Source organism: Saccostrea cucullata, unplaced genomic scaffold, assembly GCF_032062105.1.
Source record: "Saccostrea cucullata isolate Sc308-1 unplaced genomic scaffold, CSIRO_AGI_Scuc_v1 ctg2659, whole genome shotgun sequence".
Taxonomy (NCBI): Eukaryota; Metazoa; Mollusca; class Bivalvia; order Ostreida; family Ostreidae; genus Saccostrea; species Saccostrea cuccullata.
Genome location: NW_026935214.1, coordinates 22721 through 43509, shown reverse-complemented (window position 1 = coordinate 43509; position 20789 = coordinate 22721). Strand labels below are relative to the sequence as shown.

The 20789-nt window shown below is 32.8% G+C and overlaps 1 protein-coding gene across 2 annotated transcripts; it reads right to left on the bottom strand.

Moving 5' to 3' along the window:
- Positions 1–3681: 3681 nt before the first annotated feature.
- LOC134242252 (multiple epidermal growth factor-like domains protein 10) lies at positions 3682–20573 on the bottom strand. 2 transcript variants are annotated; one of them, XM_062724336.1, is made up of 10 exons: positions 19836–20573; positions 19497–19643; positions 19216–19353; positions 18672–18809; positions 6473–6610; positions 5841–5947; positions 5512–5632; positions 5094–5165; positions 4644–4665; positions 3682–4547 (listed from the first exon to the last, which is right to left on the bottom strand). In XM_062724336.1, exons 1-10 carry the CDS (start codon positions 19957–19959, stop codon positions 4454–4456), a joined length of 1101 nt encoding a protein of 366 aa, XP_062580320.1. In that variant the 5' UTR covers positions 19960–20573; the 3' UTR covers positions 3682–4453. The 2 variants fall into 2 exon arrangements, with proteins under 2 accessions (XP_062580320.1, XP_062580321.1); XM_062724337.1 differs by having other exon boundaries at positions 19497–19634.
- Between the last annotated feature and the right edge of the window lie 216 nt (positions 20574–20789).

Below are 20789 nucleotides of genomic sequence, written 5' to 3'. Positions count from 1 at the left end.
TAACTTAGTGCATAGTTATGATGAGCAAGAGTGCCTCTACCACAATTGTGAATTTTATGGCCCCAGGGTCAGGGTCAGGGGTTCTGGTGTAAGGGGGCGTGGGGCTCTGATTATATAGTGAAAATACATGAATTCTTTGAAGGTTTTCTTCTCTGCTCCTGGGTATTAAATAGATTAATTAAGTGCATAGTTTTGATGAGCATGAGTACATCTACCAAAATTATGAAATTCATGGCCCTCGGATCAGGGGTTCTTGTGTTGGAGGGGGGGGCGGCTCTATTGATTATATAGTGAAAATGCATGAATTCTTTGAAAGTCTTCTTCTCTGCTCCTGGGTATTAAGCTGTTGAACTACCTATATAGTTGTGAACCAAGACCCATTCTCCCAGAATTGTGAATTTCAAGGCCCCATGGTCAGAAGTACTATAGGGGGGGCTGTACTTATAGACTAAAAATAAATGATTGAAATGTTCTGCTCCTTGGTATTAATCAGATATTTTTGAAAAGCAAGGATGCCTTTTCAAAAATTGTGCAATGTGTGGATCTAGGCCTAAGAGTCAGGGTTCATTTGTGGTAGGGGCACTACTGAGTACTGCTGAATATTACTGATTAGTTGAAATGGATTTTATGTTCCTCTGACTTGCCTATGGGTATTAAGTAACCAAATTAAGCAACTGCTAAGTGTATAGTTATGATGACCAATGATGCCATTAAAATTGTGAATGCCATAGCATCTGGCTTAAAACATGAATAAAATTCAATCACTGGAAAGTTGTTGCATAATGCTCAGGTGACCTATAAGGTCTATGGGCCTCTTGTTTCAGGTGACCTATTGCTATATGTTTTCGTCCGTCGTCGTTCGTCCTGCGTTAACACTTAAACATTTTCAGCTTCTTTTCTGAATCAGCTGAACCAATTTCAACCAAGTTTGACATATAGCATCTGTGGGAACACAAATTGTGATTTTCATGGTCCTTGCCCCCCCCACAAGTTATGACAAGCAAGAATGCCTCTACCAAAATTGTAAATTTAAGGGACCCAGGGTCAGGGGTTCTGTTGTTAGGGTGGGACTCTATTGATTATATAGTGAAAATGCATTATTTCTATGAAAATCTTCTTCACTGCTCCTGGGTATTAAATAAACTAACTAAGTACATAGTTATGATGAGTAAGAGTGCCTCTACCAAAATTGTGAATTTTATGGCCCAAGGGTCAGGGGTTCTGGTGTTAGGGCGGGGCTCTATCGATTATATATTGAGAATTCATACTTTCTTTGAAAATCTTCTCTGTCCTAGAGCATTAAATGAAATAATGAAATAGTTAAGTACATAGTTATGATAAGCAAGAGTGCCTCTATCAAAACAGTGAATTTATGGCCCAAGGATCAGGGGTTCTGGTGTTAGGGTGGGGCTCTATTGATTACATAGTGAAAATACATTACAGGTCTGAAAATCTTTTTCTTTACTCCTGGGTAATAAGCAGATGAACTACATATATATTTATGATGTGCATGGGCTCTTCTTCCAGAATTGTGAATTTGAAGGCCCCTGGGTAGAGGGCTGAGGGATACCAAAAAGGGGGGAGGGCTCTACTTATATACTGAAATTGAATTGTTTGAAATCTGCACCTTGGTATCAATCAAACATTTTTGATAAGCAAGTGAGCCTTTTCAAAAATTGTGCACTGTGAAGACCTAGGGTCAGGGGTTCATGTGTGGTAGGGGCACTTCCAATTATTACTGAATATTACTGATTATTTCTTAAACGAGGTAAATTATTGACAAGCAAGTTGATGAAACAAGAATATCAACAGTCTCGTTTAAAGTCATCATTTCGTAAATTCTATGGTCGATAAAATGACATTGTCAGCAAAAACAATTTATCATTGAGTCATATGCTGACTGACGTTTTTCATACCAATTGTCCATTATTTATACACTGAATTGACGACGGATTTTTTCCGTTATTTCCTGATCATGACAACGAGCATACGGCGGGTGTGACCAGTCGGCAAGGAATGATCACTCCTCCATGGCACCTGATCCCACCTCTGATGTTTCGGAGGTCTGTGTTTGCTCTGCTCTTATTTTGTATATTGTTTAATGGACGTTGAGATTGAATACTGTTCGTTATCTCCATATCCTTCCTTACAATGCATTTTTGGTTCCTCATCCCTGCTTATGAGTATTAAGTAAACAAACTAAACAATTGCTAAGTGTATAGTTATGATTTAAAATGGTGCATCTTTCAAAATTGTGAATGCCATAGCATCTAGCTTAAAACATGAACCAAATTCAATCATTTGAAAGTTGTTACATGATGCTCAGGTGACCTATAAGGCCCATGGGCCTCTTGTTGTATAAAACGATGGAAGCAACCCCGACATTTTGTGTACATAACAATACTAATGCTAAAGCTGCCTACATTTTATTCCTATACACGATAACTTACATTCCCGATCATTACAATAAGCACACGACGGATGAGACCGGTCGGCAGTTGATGCTCACTCTTCCAGGGCACCTCTGAAGTTTTGGAGGTCCGTGTTTGCTCTGCTCCTATTTTGTGTTCTTTGTGGACTTTTGATCTAGAATACTGTTCATTATCTACATATACTTTATACAACAGAATCATTAGAAAGTGATTTTTATTAAACTTTATCAGATAATATTTACATTCGCTGTGTTTTTCTACTAAGGTAACTGTGAAATTGATTTGAAAATCATTTTTGTGTATACTCACGCGTAGAAATATACACGGAGAAACGTGCGTTAACGTGACGTCACAATGAGGCTGCAGCGACGTTAGTAAAAATGCAGCGATATAGGGCAGCGAGAAATTCAAATATTGCGTATATTTTAGTTGCTTCCGAACTTGTAAAATGTAAATATAAGGAATGTTTTTCAGTTTAGTGTGAATTATTGGTGTGTGAATCACACAGACTTGCACGTAGGCATATTTTTCATGAAGCGCTAGCGCGCTTCATAAAATATGTCTACGTGAGAAGTCTGTGTGATTCACACACCAATAACTCACACAAAACTTAAAAACATTCCTTAATTAATTTAAAAAAGTGAAAGGATATGTGACATTCCAACGCATCTCAAAGAACAAGATTCACTTTTTACTAATTTGGCCCTGTGAATTTCTGAAAAACTGAAACTGCATAGTTTTAGTTAACAATGCATTAAATATCACCTAGATCTTTGGTGACTGTGTATCTATCAAAAATGACGTCATTTTCTGGCTAGTCAATGCATTATGACGTCACAAAATTTCCTCATATTCTGAAAAAGTCTATAAAAACGTCCAATTTTTAAAGATATTTTTTGATATTTAATATAGAGCGCAACCTCTGATCTAAAATATGCAACTAGTAAATGATAGAGCTGTTTCTGGGGATTAATGGACATGTTTTATTTTTTAGATCAGAGAGTGCGCTCATTTTATTTTTCTTTACTGAATGTACTCAGTTATACCTGTTGACCTAAAAATTCAAGAACATTGCAATTTCATAAAGCCAGTTCTCCTAGACCTGGACTTTAAGAAGATTTTTTTTAATAGGATATGAAAGCACCAAGTCTCTATTTTATTTTAATGCTTCACATAGAAAATCAAGTGTTCATCAATTAATTGGTATATCTACAGGGCCATTTTATGCATAAAGTGAACCGACTTCTTTCTAATTTGAAGAAAAAAAATTACGAAAAAAATATTGTGTAGTATATTATAATATGTGATGCCTAAACCAAATTTTTTATCTATAATGTACTAAAAATCAGAGAAAAATACAACCTTAAAATATGTGTTTAGGCCTTTTACTCATACTTTATAAATACAAAATGGAAGAAGATATACACAATGTAAATGTCAAATATCTCTAGCACAGCATAGAATGAGAGGGAATACAATTTTAAGAATTAAGCAAATTATGATTTGTGGACAATGTAAAGATTGCCATAAAGCTTGTATATAAACATTTGAACAGTAGCATTACTATAACCTCCTTCCACCATAACGTGTTGTGGTGAGATTCTGTTTAGATGTGTACAAAAATCTAAAAATCAAGTAAATTTGACATACATTAAAAGGATTAGTCATAACGCATTTGAAGGATTGTGCAAAATTTAAAAATTTTAAGTACAGGTCGTAAGGTTTAACATCAATGTTGAGCAGAAAATTGTACCTTAATACATAAACATAAGTAATGTTAGAATGTAAATGTGTAACCCCTTCTCCACAACATGTTACATGTATGCGATTGGATTCTGATTGTAGTAGAGATATGTGAGGATAAAATGGAGCATTACGAAACTGAGAGTGTATGACTCATGGTCCCTCAATTAGAAACGAAAATATGTGTAGACATTAAACAATAAGAAATGTCTATGTAAGCAAAGCTACAAATAATTCTGAGTTTTTCATTAAAATGTAAACATCATCAACACAGCCATTTACATTTTTTCGTCTGCTTTTCCATATTTATGGATTTCTTCATAAGTGTTTGCGTGGTCAAATTCACTAAGTTCTGCGTAAGGGGAAGTATTCCTGTCAGATTAGAAATAATAATCAGAAATCAATCCTGAAAAAGGTTTTAAGTAAAGTGAAAAAGCTCAATATATTAGTGATTAAAAAAATACATACATATCCTGCCTCTTTTGTTTATCTGAAAATTATAATCTTAAAAATTACTAATTTTCCAATATGTTTTACCTTTTTTTTTTTACATGTAATGTGATCAGCGCTTCATTTCTTAACAACATCTTTGCATACAGTTTTTTAAATTCATTTTCCAAACAGTCCGGACCATTTGTAGACTTTTTATATAAGAATCTAACAGAATGAATGTAATAGACTTATTTTAACATAACATTAGCTTTTAATACGACGATTTCAAATACAGTGGTATTGGTTGGATATACTTTTACTTCACATTATATTATAGATATCGAGATGACACCATTGTTTTATGATCGTCAAATATACGAATGTAAAGGGCATTTTTCATATACAAAACTGTCATGTTTTACAGTTTTTATATTAGATTTTTATATTAGAAATAAATGCCCTTTACATTTGTATATTTGCCATTACCTCCTATATCATCAGCTCGGAATTCGTTGTAATAGTCTTTGTCATTTGGGGTGTCTAAAACTGTCCCTTTCTCTGTAAAAAAAAAGTTGAATACATCACAGAAGGATTATTATAAAAAAAAAGATGTTATACGAGTATCATGTACCATTTTTTAAAAAGTTTTCTGTAAAAGCACTTTCGATTTAGACTCTAAAGAGTCTTTCGATTCATTTCTTTCTAACATATTATATGTGTTAAAAAGAATAACATTTTACTAAAAAAAAGAACAATAATGGAGTCTGGTCTTTTTTTTTATTGATTTATTTTTTTTTTTGAAATGTTATTTTTAAATTAGCATTGTCGGGGGTGGGGTGGGGGTGGGGGCGGTTATTTAAAAGACACATAAATGACAAAAATTAAAATAAAATTTATTACGTACGCTGCATTTTCCTCCAAATGACAAAGTTTAGGAGACTTCCCATTAACACAATTAAAATAGAGACAACTACACTTGTAATGGTGATAGTGTAGTCATTCTTATATGTGTTGCAAGACTGTACCTGCAAAAATTGGTCAAAAGAAGACTACAATTTATATGTAGAACATCTGCGACATAATTATGTATTTATAGTTTATCATATCGTGAAACTGATTTCAACTGAAGAAAAATACAATTAAAATAAATGTAAAGATAACATATTCTTCACCTATTTTTAAAAACTTTTTTTATATCCGTATATCCTTCGTATGTATTATAAATTACCTTACCTGCGCGTACGATATACATTGCCCTGTTTCGTGATGACAGGTCTGACTGACACAGTCCGTATTACATGTCTCTTTACAATTTACTCCCCAGTACGATCGTCCACAAACTACAAAATGAATTTTTTTAAAAAAAAATAGGTCCCTATTGCATTCATTATCAAAGTTAAAAGATCAAGAGAAAAGAAATACACAATTTCTCTTTATCAACAGAAGCAACAACCTGATTATAGTATATTTAGCTGTTAAAGAAAAAAAAAGATATGAACAATTTCAATCATAATCGAAATAAATTAACAAAAAATGACCGATATCTTTGCACGATTGATGAGAACACAATAAAATTGTGTTTTCCTTTGTTATTTTATGATTTGAGAAATGCTAATGAAATATGATTTATTTAAATTCGATCCTTAAAATACGACAAGTTGAAAGTAAATTTCTTGCAGCATTATATATTCTTTCCATGCAGATGAAAAACTAATGAATTGTTCATCCGTTAATTTATGCACGTAGAAAAAACCCATAGCAAACTATTGTTTAGTACATTTTTATTTGTACACTATGTTGCAGTTATGAGACCTTTTTTAATGAATATTATTCAACGCATTTACAAATAAAAATACTTTATATACCATTTGTACAAAGAAGCCCTTCGTATCCTACAGCACACCCCTCTGGACAAGTTCCATTAAGATGGTTACACTGTGTATTGTTAAAACAATGGCCACAGCTTTGGTTGCAGTTGTAACCATACTTTCCACCTTCACACGCTAATCAATGAATAAAATGATACATATTGCTGACATGCTCTGTCGTATCTTGTACGAAAATACAACAAAAAATACAATTACTTGAAACTGTTAGTATTCAAATCCTTCTCATTACTTTTATCGTAGATAACTACAGTGAACTTTGCAACTGCAATGAATATAATGACACACATGTGTTTGAATACAGCTTAACGCACTTTTTTTAAAACACACATGATTTTTCGCACAAATTTATGTCACATTTTTCTTGCAATAAACTTAAAATTTTCGAGCTTCAGTACGAGAAATAACTCTTAAATTATTTAATATATCATGATAAAGGTGTATATTCTCTGAAATAATTATGCTAAGTTTTAAAACTCGATGTTTTTAAAGGGAAATGTATGTATAATGTTAAATTCGTATGATTCTAACTATAGATATTCACAAATTAATTTATCGAACTTTTCTTGATACACTGTACTACGAGGGTTGTTCGAAAGGTTCGTGGACAACTGTTATACCTTTTTTATTTGACGTCATATGTTATCCAAATTTAGTAGAAATATTTTACCAATAAATCCAAATGATTTGTATTAAAGTTTTTCGAAATATTCCGATTTATTCAAAACTTATCTAGATTATAAAAATGCGAAAATCGGATCGCGGAGCAGGTCAAAATTTGGTAAGTTACAAACAAAACACTAAACAATGTCTGAAGTCATAATCTCTGTAAAATGGAGCAAAAATGAAAAACAAATTAGAAATTCAAATTAAGAATTGTTACATCGATTCGTATAAAAAATTATGGCTTAATATTTTGTTTTGTTGTGAAGCAATCGACATGAGAAGATAGGTAGTCCTTATTGAAAACGACAAAAACAATGACGTTTTTGAATGTCACGGAGCAGCAAATAACGATGCAATTTTGTGTTTTACTTTGGAAAAATCCTGAATAAACGCCAAAAATTTTGGAGGAATCAAAAAAAATGTAACAAATGAGTTGTGCATGTGTGTACAAATAGTAAAGGCAGTATTTGAGTGACAGAGACACAGTATCGGACGAGGATAGTCTGTGAAGAAACATTTTAACTGTAAAAATCTGAACAAAAACTTTGAGAAGTTGGAACGTCAAGAAAAGACATGGAAGATTCAGAGTTGCTTATCCTGTAAAAGCAGAGTTAAGTAAATAAAGAAATTAAAACCTTAACAAAGGCAATGATACAACGAGAGCAATTCTTAAAAAATAAATTTCGAATATTTAGAAAATGGATTTAATGTATGGGCATTGGATTATACTGTGTGAAATGTAAAGGGATAGTATTTTTAGAAATTCTTGACGCTATGTTTTGACGTTACATTGCCGTTAAGTGTGCTCCGCGGGTACAAAACATGTTGATTTTAAACTGAAGTAAATTGATTTTGTTTAATCGAATGGAATGAAACTTCACACATTAACAAAACAAATATGTTTACATATTATATTGTACTTATTTTAAATTTCTAGTGAGTAATATAAATTAGATTGACATCGTCCACGAACTTTTCGAACAACCCTCGTACTTAGTTGAAATGTTCAAATTGACTTCTTATAGATGAGTATTTTACTAAGTTGTCCATACTTGTCTTGGTTTTGTCGAAACGAAGCGCTGAAAAATGACAAAACTGCATTCATGAAATCATGCCAAAGGCTTGGATAATAAGGTATTGTTTATCTTTCAAAATAGTAAATTGTTACTATTGAAAAGAAAATTCCTTAACATTTATGGTCAGAAACTTTGAATTTTTTCCTTGGAAGATATCTTTCATGATGCTAGATATCAGAAAGTTAATCAGAAACAGTACCGTCTTTTTAACATGGAAAGCAGTCGAACAGATGAAAAATACTTTTATCATCTTGCGCCTTAGTGTCATACTAATGTAAGGAAAATACAGAAGTTGCATGAACTGTACTGTTTCTGTATCTAGGCAAGGCAAAGGTATGCTTTGAAATGAACGTATACAAAGACGGCTGCATTTGACGAGAAACCATGAAATTCCGTTTAACTGGATTTTTCTACGGGGTGCTATTTTTTGCGAAATTCTGCGATCAAGTCTTAATCGCAAAAAATTCAATCGCAAAATATACGTCATAAAATATCCCCATCAAATTACCCTTTTGAGGCCTCTTCATAGAGTCCGAATTCACGCTTCGTTGCGTAATACAGGTATCGATAATTGGTCAGTGAATGCCCCGTAGTTAGCAGTCACTTCACGCTTTGCCAGCAAAATGGCACTGTTGAAATATTTGAAGCCATATAAGTAAGTTTCCTGACCCTACCGGACCTTTAAGTGAATTAATGTCGCCTAGCAAAATTATTGAGTGTAATGAGAAAGTGGCTGAAGTTCTTGATACACCAAAAACTCCGAGAGGAAAGTACATGACTTTTTCACCGAGCGAGAGAGCTGAGATAGGACACTACGCCAGTGTACATGGGCCTTCATCGACCATTAAACGTTTTCAGACAAAGTTTCAAGGACTACGTGAAAGTACTGTAAAAAATTTACGTGATAAACACAACATGGAGCTCAAATCTCGAAAACGTAAACTTGATTTTTCAGACAGCGAGAACTGTGAAATTTCTGAATTGAATCGGTGCAAGCGGGGTAAAAAAATTTTACTCGGTAACGAACTGGATTCCGATGTGCAAACTTACATTCGTTCATTAAGGAAATCGGGGACTGTTATTAACACAGCAATCTGCATTGCCGTTGCGGAGGGTATTGTCCGTGCCCACGACGAGCAGCTACTATCTTGTAATGGCGGACCGATTACGCTGAAAAAAAGCTGGGCCCAGTCAGTGTTGTTTAGGATGAATATGGTTAAGCGAAGGGGCAGTTGCACGGCAAAAATTCAGTTCACTGATGACAAATTTTCTGAAATTAAAGACGAGTTTTTACAAAGAATAAACAGTGTGGTGAAAAAACATGACATTCCTCCCGAGTTAAGGTAAGGTTTGCGTCTACAGGGAGATAACTCTTGCGAATCACCAAAGCGTTTGAAACAGGCGAATTTAAACCAGCGATGCTAAGCATCTCGGTAACGAATTTCCTCTGTCATACTTGATGTTTGTTGTCACTTATTGTTAGGACTAAAAACAAAGGACGTTTTCAGGAGAAAGTCTTATAACAAATCAAAGCATAGGAATCTTAGAAGCCTTTGAGATTCGCGTGATGCATGTTGATGAACCAATAAAGGAGGACTTGTTTATTTTCGATACGGAATGTGGCAAGTTGCACGGCCATTTAGATCAGAAGAAAGTCATTGACGCATTGTGCTGTTGTGTGTTTCTCGCTTCACCACTACACTAAAATTTAAAGTGAGAATGGGAAAGAAAAAAGAAAAGACCTGAGAGTATCCTGTAAAGTATTATGCTATATGCAGTCCGAACAGGGAAGAAAAGTCACGGTGCATTTGACCATGTCCAATGATGAAGTTGACATTTTGATTGTTGATAGTATTTTCATCAGGTAATTATTTAACTATTCATTTTACTGAAAGTTATGAATGATCTACTGACTACGGATTTAAAAATGATGAATAAACGGTACAAGGCTGTCAGGATGTGACTAATATCCCAACAATGCCAAAAAATAAAAATGCATTCATTCAAGAAATTATGAAAAAAAAATAAAATCCTTGCTTTTTAGGCCTAATATTTGTAACATTATTGGAACAGGTATTCAATTGTTCAAGTTATCTTTTTAAATGAGGTTTGATTTTAATTAATATCTCATTTTCTAATTAATAAAAAAGAGATACAGATTGTGCATGACAAGAACATTAATTTTCTTGATCAAGCATTTGCATTTCACTAATTCAATCTGTAAATTTTACAATAATTTCATATTGATTCTTCACTGATTATACTGAAAATTTATTCATTTCATTGAGTGAATGAAACTCAGTGCAATTCCTTATGCAATTCAAAAAATGCAATTCCTTAAATGTTATTGTAAAAATTTAATGAACACACATGATTTCAGATCACGGGTCTTTAATTGGAATAGATAAGAACCAAAAAAAAAAAGAACTTCAGTGTTTCCTTAAAAGATTTGTGTCATCAATCAAAGTAGAGGTCATCCCATATCAGCTCAAGAATATTAAAGAAAGTTGGATGTATCAAGCTAAGATGTTGAACCAGACATGGCAAAACCAATGGAGATTGGGAGAAAAATTTCTGACTTGTTATACCCAATGTACATTTTTATATGTCTATAGATTATAGAAGAAAATTTAATGTTTAACAACATCCTATCTAATATATACATGCTGTTTTCCATATATTTAGAAAATATGTGTATGTGATGATTGCAGTGCATGCATGCTCTGTTTGTCCATCTATGAATTTGTTTTCAGTAAAATAAATGTACCCCGGTATACATCATAGGTATTAATTGAAGGTTGCTTTTGTCTATACTTACATGTAACAAGTTTCTTAAAAGGATTTGTAAAATTGCAAGGAAATTAATACATGAACAATTAAGATTAATATTTTTATTCATTAAATTTTGTTCTTACCAGGACCTAATATGCTCAAATAAGTATTTCTGCAAACCGATGAGTTTTGTACATAATGCTGCAGTGAACATGTAAATTATATCTACTGTAACAGTTTAAAACATGCCACTTGGAAATTGTAAGGTTGTTAATTTAGTAGGAATGATAAGACCAGTTTAGTAATCTACTAAAATTAAAATCTTTCACAAATACATGTAGTTTATTTTAAAACTGTTTACATTTATAATCTTTTAATTTTTTTTCTGTATTTTGATTTTAAAAAGGAGAAAATTTTGTTATATTTAAATTATTATTTCATGTATATCAAGGAGATATTTCTATCACTGTAGCATTGTTTCTTTTTCCCTGTTCTTGACAAATATTTATGACAGAGTTATGTCATTTTGCAGAATTTGCCTTTTCTCTGAAATCAGAAGTACTCTGTAAACTCATTAAAGTATGAATTGATGTCACATAGAATTCATCTTTATTTTGTTCTGTCTGATATTTCAATTTAGATTCTCGGACTACCTAATCCAATGATTGAGCTAATGTCCATGAAGTGTAGAAATAGGCCATCTTTAAAAAATGTTTGGTTGTCGGCCTCTCCAGACCGAATGACTAAAATGACCAGACTGAAAACTTTTTTACAATGCAGGGCCGTATTTTTTTTCTTGTTATTCCTCTTATCCCCCTTAAAAAAATGTTGTTGAAGATTTTCTCACCTACCGACCAAATAATTTTACCCTGAATCAAGAGAGGGCAAACAAACATTACTTTAAAGATAGCATTTCTACTCTTTGAAGTAAAGAAATCATTTAATTATAAAAACAGCAGCTTCGTGGATGCAATGCTTACAACATTTCACTCAAAAATGGCATACATGTATAATGACAGTCACCAGCCATAACTAAATAAAGATATTTTGCTACAAAGATGTCTAGAAGTTACTATATGTTGGAATAACTAAATCAGCATGAGGTCAAATTCATAGGCTTTTAATTGGTTTAGTTGCAACATGTTCTGAAGTATGTTTATATACATATACATGTACTTCTAAAGGTGTTGCAGTATAATTCATGGACAATTTCATCAGAATATTCAGACGTAAAGATTGCCATAAATACTAGAGTTCTTCCATGGAATAAATTTTTTGACCATCTTGTAGCACAGGAGGAGTTTTATTTTGAATATTTTTGGCCAATTTATGCCTAAAAACAATATCAAAAATAACATTTAGTCTTTAACATTCACCATGACAAGGTGATATCAATGTTGTTTTTAAAAGTGTAGAAAAAGCCTGATTTTTATGTTCCGAACCCACAATATAGCCCCTGTTTCCATGGAAATAATATTGGGGACATACATATTTTTTTAGTTCAAATTAATGAAAATGATCAAATTAATAACTTCATGGATTTTGATGGAATCGGTAGATATCACTGTGTAGAAACGGACTAGGGTAAAGTGCGTTACCCTAGTCCAAGATGGCGACAAGCTTATTCGCTTCAGATATTCATGAATAAATATTGGTGAATTCTAATAAAAACCTCTACTTTGTTTTGCACCATTTTGTTTTGCAGCATCAGTTTTCCTTGCTCAGAAAGAAACAGCATTCAACTCTGCGTAATTAACCAGAAAACGCGTCACGAAGTTTTGCCATTGATTAGGGTAAAGTCTATGAAGTGTTTCTTTGCGATTAGGGTAAAGTTTTTTCGAGACTAGGGTAAAGTTATTTATTCTACACTAACTTTACACATACAATTAAAAAAGTTGAGAAAGAAATCCTGGAAAATATTCAAAAACTCCTGCTTCCACAAAGTAACATATATACCGATTGTTTTTTACACAGTTTGCATACACAATATTACTCAAATTTTAAACAGTTATTTTTTCCGTTTCATAATTACATAGTGTTCAAACATGTAGTTTTAATATTCTCCAGGGTCGTAGCTAGGCGTACACAAAAACTCTCTTTATTTCAACGTTGGTACCGTGCATAGAAATTAAGCAAAATTAATTGTTTCACGTACATGTATTTTGATAGAAAAAAAAAGTTGAATAGAACTTCTGAGTACGTGGATATAAATAAATCATTTTTAGACGATGTACTAGATGGGCATAGACTGATAGAGATATCAATATAATGCAAGAAATAATACTACTGATTTTATATGTTCTATTTACACTGTACCTCGATCTATGTAACTTGATAGGTGCTTGGGCACAGACTTCATGTTAATGTTTTCTCAAATTCTCGGTTTAATATCTTATCTAGTTGACTATGTAACTTATATGCGACAACAAACCATGCATGCATCGGGGTTTCCTGCAGACCATCGGAATTTGGCGTCATCATCGGACTTTGGAGTCTTCCCTATGTTTCCATAGCATTTCACTTGGAAATATAATTTAAAAAGACTTACTTTATAAATCCGCAAATTTTTCAAACTAAAAATTTTGGGACGCGTTTAATTCATACATCCTAGCCATGTTGAGTCAAATTTTATTCTTAATACTATGAGAAGTAAAAAATATGCTGTGTTTTTATAAAATTTATCAAACTAAAATCCAGAAAAAGTAGAGTAGAAATGTCAAAAAGCAAAACCAACTCACCAGCATTGTCTGTCTGTGCTCACTGATGTGTGCAGTTGAACACTGAAACTTCACATAAAAAAAACAGAGTTCGTGCCCAAGGTACGTAACTACAGAGGGCGGACAGGGGGCCTGACATAACTCTTACTGTTAAAACTGTTCAATGAAAGACTGATCCCCCCTTATTTTTGTGACAGTAACTTTATATTAGTAATAACATAGTATTTTATGCAAAAAGGCACATGTACTGAGAGAAGATGGTCTGGGAAAAAGTTGGCCTTTCACTTTATTAAAGAAAAACTTTTGAAGAAAAAAAAGTTACTGAAATTTAAGAATCAGAAGCCATGATTTAAAATTTAGAACTGTATTTATTTTTCTCTCTCATAAATGCTTTGCCAGTTACGTCAGTAGATACAGCAGTGTTAATTTTTGCATCATTTGTCGATCTTAGATCCAGTGTAAGAACGCATACTACAAACATCCGACTTCTGGCCATTATGCACACGTCAGTGCAACAAAAAAAAAATGAAAATTGATAAAATATTTCTCATTTCTCTTCCCCCTTTTCTGTATACTTTAATTGATCTGCAGATGTTCGATTTTTTTTCTCGCCGCATCTAAATAAAAAGAGCGCCGTTTTTCCTACTCTTTTTGTTATATTATGTTCAAGATATAAAGAGGATTATAAACTAATTGCAAATACTAGTGCATCGCCATTGCACTCGGTTCATTTCAATCTCATGCTCAATGGAAAAGGTGAAGATAACAGTGATCTATCACTGAAAACTACAAACAATAGAAATTCCAGAAGTCAGATCAGGTGCCTAGAAGGAGAAAAAAGCCCTCAAAATAGGATCTTTTAGGTTCTGAAACAAGGCAAATGACATTTTACATTTACTTTACCCTAGTCACCAAAAGAACTCAGAATATCTTTACCCTAGTCAAAAATTTACTTTACCCTAATCATGCTGAAATTTTTTACCCGCAATCTGGCTTTAATTAGCTCATTTCATGCCAACTTTTCGCAAATTTTGTGCTCTTCTGTAAGAAATATTTCAAATTTAACAACAAAATTTATAATGTAAGTCTGAATAACGCTGAAACTAAGTGCAGAATAATCGAAGCGTATTTGTCTGTCGCCATCTTGGACTAGGGTAACGCATTTTACCCTAGTCCGTTTCTACACAGTGAGATATGTAAAACGTGGATTTTTATATTTTTGTTGCCATGGCAACGGTTTCACTTTATCAAGGAAAATTGAAAAATCTTCTTCTTTACCCAAATTTTCACATTTTTGATAACACAAAATTAAAAGTTTAAATACTAGAAGCATGAATTATACTAATTCAGGTCATTTTAATCATAAAAGTTTGATAATTTATAAAATAAATCAATTTTTTCAATGAAAATAATATTCGAGGTGAAATATGAAATACGTTAAATTTGGCGTCTTTTACTAAAAAAATGGGACGGGCGATATCTTTGAAAATCATATTAAATGATTAAGCTAATATCCCTGAATAAATTGATATATAGCATGTGTGCATATTAAAAAAAATATGAGTTGGAGGGAGACGCAAACCTTACCTTAATATACAACTGGGACCATACCGGTATCAATTATGTACCTGTTAGCTCATGGACAATGGAGGTGGAGGGCACCCAGAGAGTCCCCAAAATTGGTCTTGATGACAAAAGACAAGTCACCGTTGTTTTTGCAGGTAATGTAGATAATTATCAATCTTATTATTTTGCTTGTAGTATCAATTAAGGAAAAAAGAAACAGAACAAAATTAACTGTACTGATATCTTCTAATTCATTTTTAAATTATTTTAGGCACATTGAGTGGTGATTTTTTAGCTCCACAAGTCATATACCAGGGGAAAACTTCTGCTTGTCATCCTGAGTATGATTTTCCACTGGCTTGGAACATAACTCACAGTCCTAATCATTGGGCCAATACAGACAAACAGATGGAATACACATCGCGAGTTGTAGTACCTCACATGGATAAAACCAAGAAAAAGCTTGGGCTACCTAACACTCAAAAGTCACTGTGTATTTTCGATGTTTGCCGAGCGCAGATGTCGAGAGAGTTCGTGGATAATTTGAAAACAAAGAATATTGAAATTGTGTATATACCACCAAGCACGACGGACAAGTTACAGCCCATGGATCTTTCCATTTAAAAAGTCGTGAAAGACAAAATGAATTGACGGAGGTCAACAGGTTTCAGTGTTTCTATGTCGACACCTTTGTCAAGTTGCTTTGAAATACAGGATGCATACCATCGCTGAAAACGCTTTTCAGCGATGGTATGCATCCTGTATTTCAAAGCAACTTGACAAAGGTGTCGACATAGAAACACTGAAACCTGTTGACCTCCGTCTATTTATTCTAAAACCGCTTGGTGCTAAATGGCTGGTAGAAACTTACAAAGACATAAGAAGCCAACCAGAGATGGTGATTAAGGGGTTCGAAAAAGCAGGCATTGCTGAAGTGTGCAGAAAATCTTAATTCAAAAGCTACTCTCTAACAGATTGTGAATGTGATTGAACACTGTGATTGTGTTATAGTTTTAATGTGTTTAATGTATTTTAATAGAAATATTTTGATGAAATTTTCTGAAATGTATTTCAATATTTTTAACCATTTAAAAAAACTTAAATGTGTTTTATGTATTTTAATGTGAATATTTTTATGACATGTAATATTTTAAATTGCTTTAGTTTTCAATAAAAAATAAAAATAGACTTTATTGTTTAAATGTCTAGTAATAAAATTCAATAAAAATATACTTTATTGTCAAAGTGAAATCGCAAAAATTAAAATCGCAAAAAATAAATATACCTATTTCAGAATCAAATCGCAAAAATTTGCACCCGCATTAAAAACCAGTTATACGGTAATCATTTGGAATCTGTCATAATCTATGACTAAAGAACATATAAAAATCCTACCATATTATGTGTGAATTATGTTAAAAGTAATGAAATAGGATCAAATGAATTATCAATGAAGTTATAAATCACTTTTGAGATATATAATGCTGTCACGTTATACAATTTTGCATCATAAGAATGTGACTTTTATTTGTGAAAAAGCCCATGTTAGTTTAGAAAGTGCGTTGAGCTGTATCTACATGAACATGTAATATGAGAGAAATGAACTAATAAAGCAAAGATGTAACAATATGTAGAAGATGTAAACAAGATGAGATAAGTTCTTAGCGCTTGATTACGTGTTTATGGTCACAGGAAGAAACAAGACCTTTCAGTTAAAACTGAAAGGCGGCTTTCAGTAACTTTTCAGTGGCCATTCAGCCACTGAATGGCACATACATTTCAGTGACCTTTCAGTTGTCTTTCAGTCACATTTCAGATACCTTTCAGTCACCATTCAGCGGACACATTTCCGTCAACTTTTAGTGGCCTTTCCATCAACTTTCAGTGACCTTTCCATCAACTTTCAGTGACCTTTCCGTTGTCTTTCAGTGACCTTTCCGTCGACTTTCAGTGACCTTTCTGTCGTCTTTCAATGACCATTCCGTCGACTTTCAGTGACCTTTCTGTCGTCTTTCAGTGACCTTTCCGCCACATTTCAGTGATATTTAAGTCTCAATTTAGCAATTTTTTCACTAGCGTATTATTTTATAATCAGACAGTTTTCCTTAACAAGGAAGCAATATTTTGAATAAAGATTTATTATTCAATCTTAATTGTGTTTTTTTTTACTTATCGTGATCAAATTCGGGTACCTTAAAAAATGTCTAAGTAATTATTATAATTTTATAAAATATGTGAGACTTGTTCAATATGATTTTTAACTTTCTAGTTACATTTAGAAAACAAAAATTCATCAAATGATAAAAAATGATGATCCGATAACCAATTCAAAATTTAAAGAAATGCATAACATTCTATAGTGCTTATACGTGTATTTTTTCATGGAAATATATAGTTTTGATTGATGAGACAGAATTTGATATTATTTAAACCATTTCTGGAAGATCTCAAGTATTACTGATCAATTTCGTTTCTTAATTATGTCATTGTCAAAACTGCAGGATATTTAGTTTTTGAAAGACATTATTTTAAACTCATTTTTAATTACAAGAGTAAATAAATCGTTTATACATGCCTCTTGTAGAAAAAAATATAGTAGATTTTATCTTTGTAAATGATATTGATTTAATAAAATCATTCTTCTATTAGTTTCTAGAGAGAGAATTTACAACGATCTTAAATCTTTGACACAGGAACAGGTGCCCGTCTCTGATAATTGTCATCATCCCGATAGGAGATGTGTAACTAATTAGTCTGTCCCCAAAATCCGCGCAACTAGCATAGAATATACAAAAGATATACAAGATATATACAAATCGCAGCTCCTCGATACAACAGGTGAACTGATTGTTCCATCGATTTCTATAAATTAATTGATTTTAAACCCTCATACTTTAACAACAAGTCGTAGCGTAATCGATAAGGTAGCGGACACCTAAGCAGGAGACCAGGGTTCGATTCTGGGCATGGGAGCAATTTTTTTCTTGTATTAATTTTTTTCCTATTTTTTTTATTCGGAATTAGATACATTTAATGCTATTGTACCGGGAAAAAGTGAAATAAATTTTTAGGTAAAAAAATAAGCCGATTATTCAATAAAAAAGATTCAACTGAATGATCACGGAAAGGTCACTGAAATGTATGTGCCATTTAGTCGACTGAATGGTAACTGAATGATCACGAAAATGTCACGGGAAAGGGTCTTTTCAGTGACCTTTCAGTGACCATTCAGTGGCCATTCAGTTACCATTCAGTCGACTGAATGGTGGATTTTCATCCTGTGGGTTTTTTTTTTAGATCTTAATTCAAACTAGGAAGTTGGACACGGATTCTTACCCACCCACCCACCACCCCCCCCCCCCAAAAAAAAACCCAACATACCAGCGTTGCAGCCCGGTCCCTTGTATCCTTTAGAACATCCTTGTAAACAAGTACCGTTGATATGATGGCATTGTTCATTGTTCAGACAATGGCCACAGACTTGATTGCAATTAACACCGTACATTCTACTGTCACATGCTGATAATGAATTTTAAAAAAATAATTTTGAAAGAAATCTGATTACCGAACAATTAAACATATTCAGTTTAAAATTTAAATCGGAATATGTCAAAACAATCTTATAAAAAGGAAAAATAAAAGAATGCATATTGTTTTTTCAACTTATTTTTTACAGTAATCTTTGAAAAACTATATATTTTAATGTCAATCAATAGAAAATATCCACTTTTATGAGAAGATGTGCAAATAGATATGGCTCATTCAAAATCTGATGTTCTTAAACAGTTTTTAAAACATACTCTCAATTTCGCTTTATATTTTTCTTTTTGGACAGAATTTACACTTAACCTCATTTGCACTTATTTAATCAATTTTTTTCTGTTATCCTTTCATAAAATTGATATTGACATTGCAAATTCGATACCTTTGTCACAAAGCAATCCCTTGAATCCGATAGAACACCCTTCAAAACATAAACCGCTGACGTGGTTACACGGAATATCGTTTATACAATGTCCACAACTTTGGTTGCAGTTGTTTCCATACAGTCCACCATCGCAAACTATTGCCAAAAAAAATTCCCTTAGATATTGTTTTATTTTGTATCAATTTGAAAATAAAAATTTTGTTTTATAGTAAATATGCAAATATGCTTATAATATATTTACAAGGTTTGAGGAAGAAGCAAGGATTCTAATACTTTACCAGACTTGCAGAGAGACCCCTTGTATCCTTTAGAACATCCTTGTAAACAAGTGCCGTTGATATGATGGCACTGTTCATAATTAAGGCAGTGACCACAGACTTGAGTGCAGTTTATACCATACATCCCTCCGTCACATTCTATATATTCTAAAAGTAAAAACCATTATGATATCATTTTCTCATTTTTGTTTGTTTGTTTATATCCTTATAAGTTTCTGTTATTGAATAAAACATACATATAAGTTATAGTAATTCATTCCGGTGTATATAAGTGGTACATTCGAGTGATTAAATATTGATAATCTCTGTCAAAAGAAATGTGGATTAATGATAAATTACTAGTTTTGCAGTCTGATCCCTTGTATCCAGGAGAACATCCTAGTAAACAACTACCGTTGATATGATGACATTGTTCATTGTTTAGACAATGACCACAGGACTGAGTGCAGTTAACTCCATACATTCCCCCGTCACATTCTGTAGAAAAGACATGCTAAGACTGTGGAGTTTACAAGTGGTTACAATCTCTACTTTTGTCAAAATAAATACAAAGTGATAATAAATTACTAGTTATACAACCCGTTCACTTATATCCTTTACAACAACCGTGTAAACAACTACCGTTGATATGATGACATTATTCATTGTTTAAGCAGTGACCACAGGACTGAGTGACCAAACACCATACATTCTATTGTCACATTTTGAGAGTCGGCGACATGTTTGTTGAAAACTGGATTTATACATAGACCCATCTTTTATTTTTCTTGATATTCGTGTAGGACAGGGAAACAAAAATTAGAAGTAGAAGAAAGCAGCAAAGACATAAACAACAAATATTCTTTTTCAGCGGGTCTGCACTACACAGTAATTATTCTTTTTGATATTTTAATGCCTTGTTTTGTAGAAAAGACTTTTTAAGACAACAACTGAAATCGATTTTGATGTAAAGTCGCCTAATGACGAAGTGGTACAAACACCCACACTAACAAAATTACGTACAAGCACGTCTCTATACCCTCTTCATCTCCTATGCGAGGGGATCAATAATCTCCGATAAACGATTGGAAATTAAAGTATATTAATGTATGTAAACTTTTAGGATTATCTTTTAAAAAATGGAGGGAAGACCAACTCTTACTGAAAAAAAATTGTTAAATTATGGGAAAATGATCGTTTTCGTTCTTTTTAGTGTGTGCATAGGCAAATATTTTCAGTCTTTATGAGATTTTACATTAACGAGGCTGGGGGGTGGCAGACATTTTCAGACTATTTCGATCTCCTTTAAAAGAA

Excerpts from the sequence above, each read along its gene's own strand:
- LOC134242252 (XM_062724336.1), bottom strand. The coding sequence starts at position 19,959 with ATGTATGGAGTTAACTGCACTCAGTCCTGTGGTCATTGTCTAAACAAT. Across the intron at positions 5,166-5,511 it reads CATTTGGAGGAAAATGCAGC|AGAAAGGGACAGTTTTAGAC; the intron begins GTACGTAATAAA and ends TTTTTTTTACAG. Across the intron at positions 4,666-5,093 it reads CCGAGCTGATGATATAGGAG|ATAAACAAAAGAGGCAGGAT; the intron begins GTAATGGCAAAT and ends TATAATTTTCAG.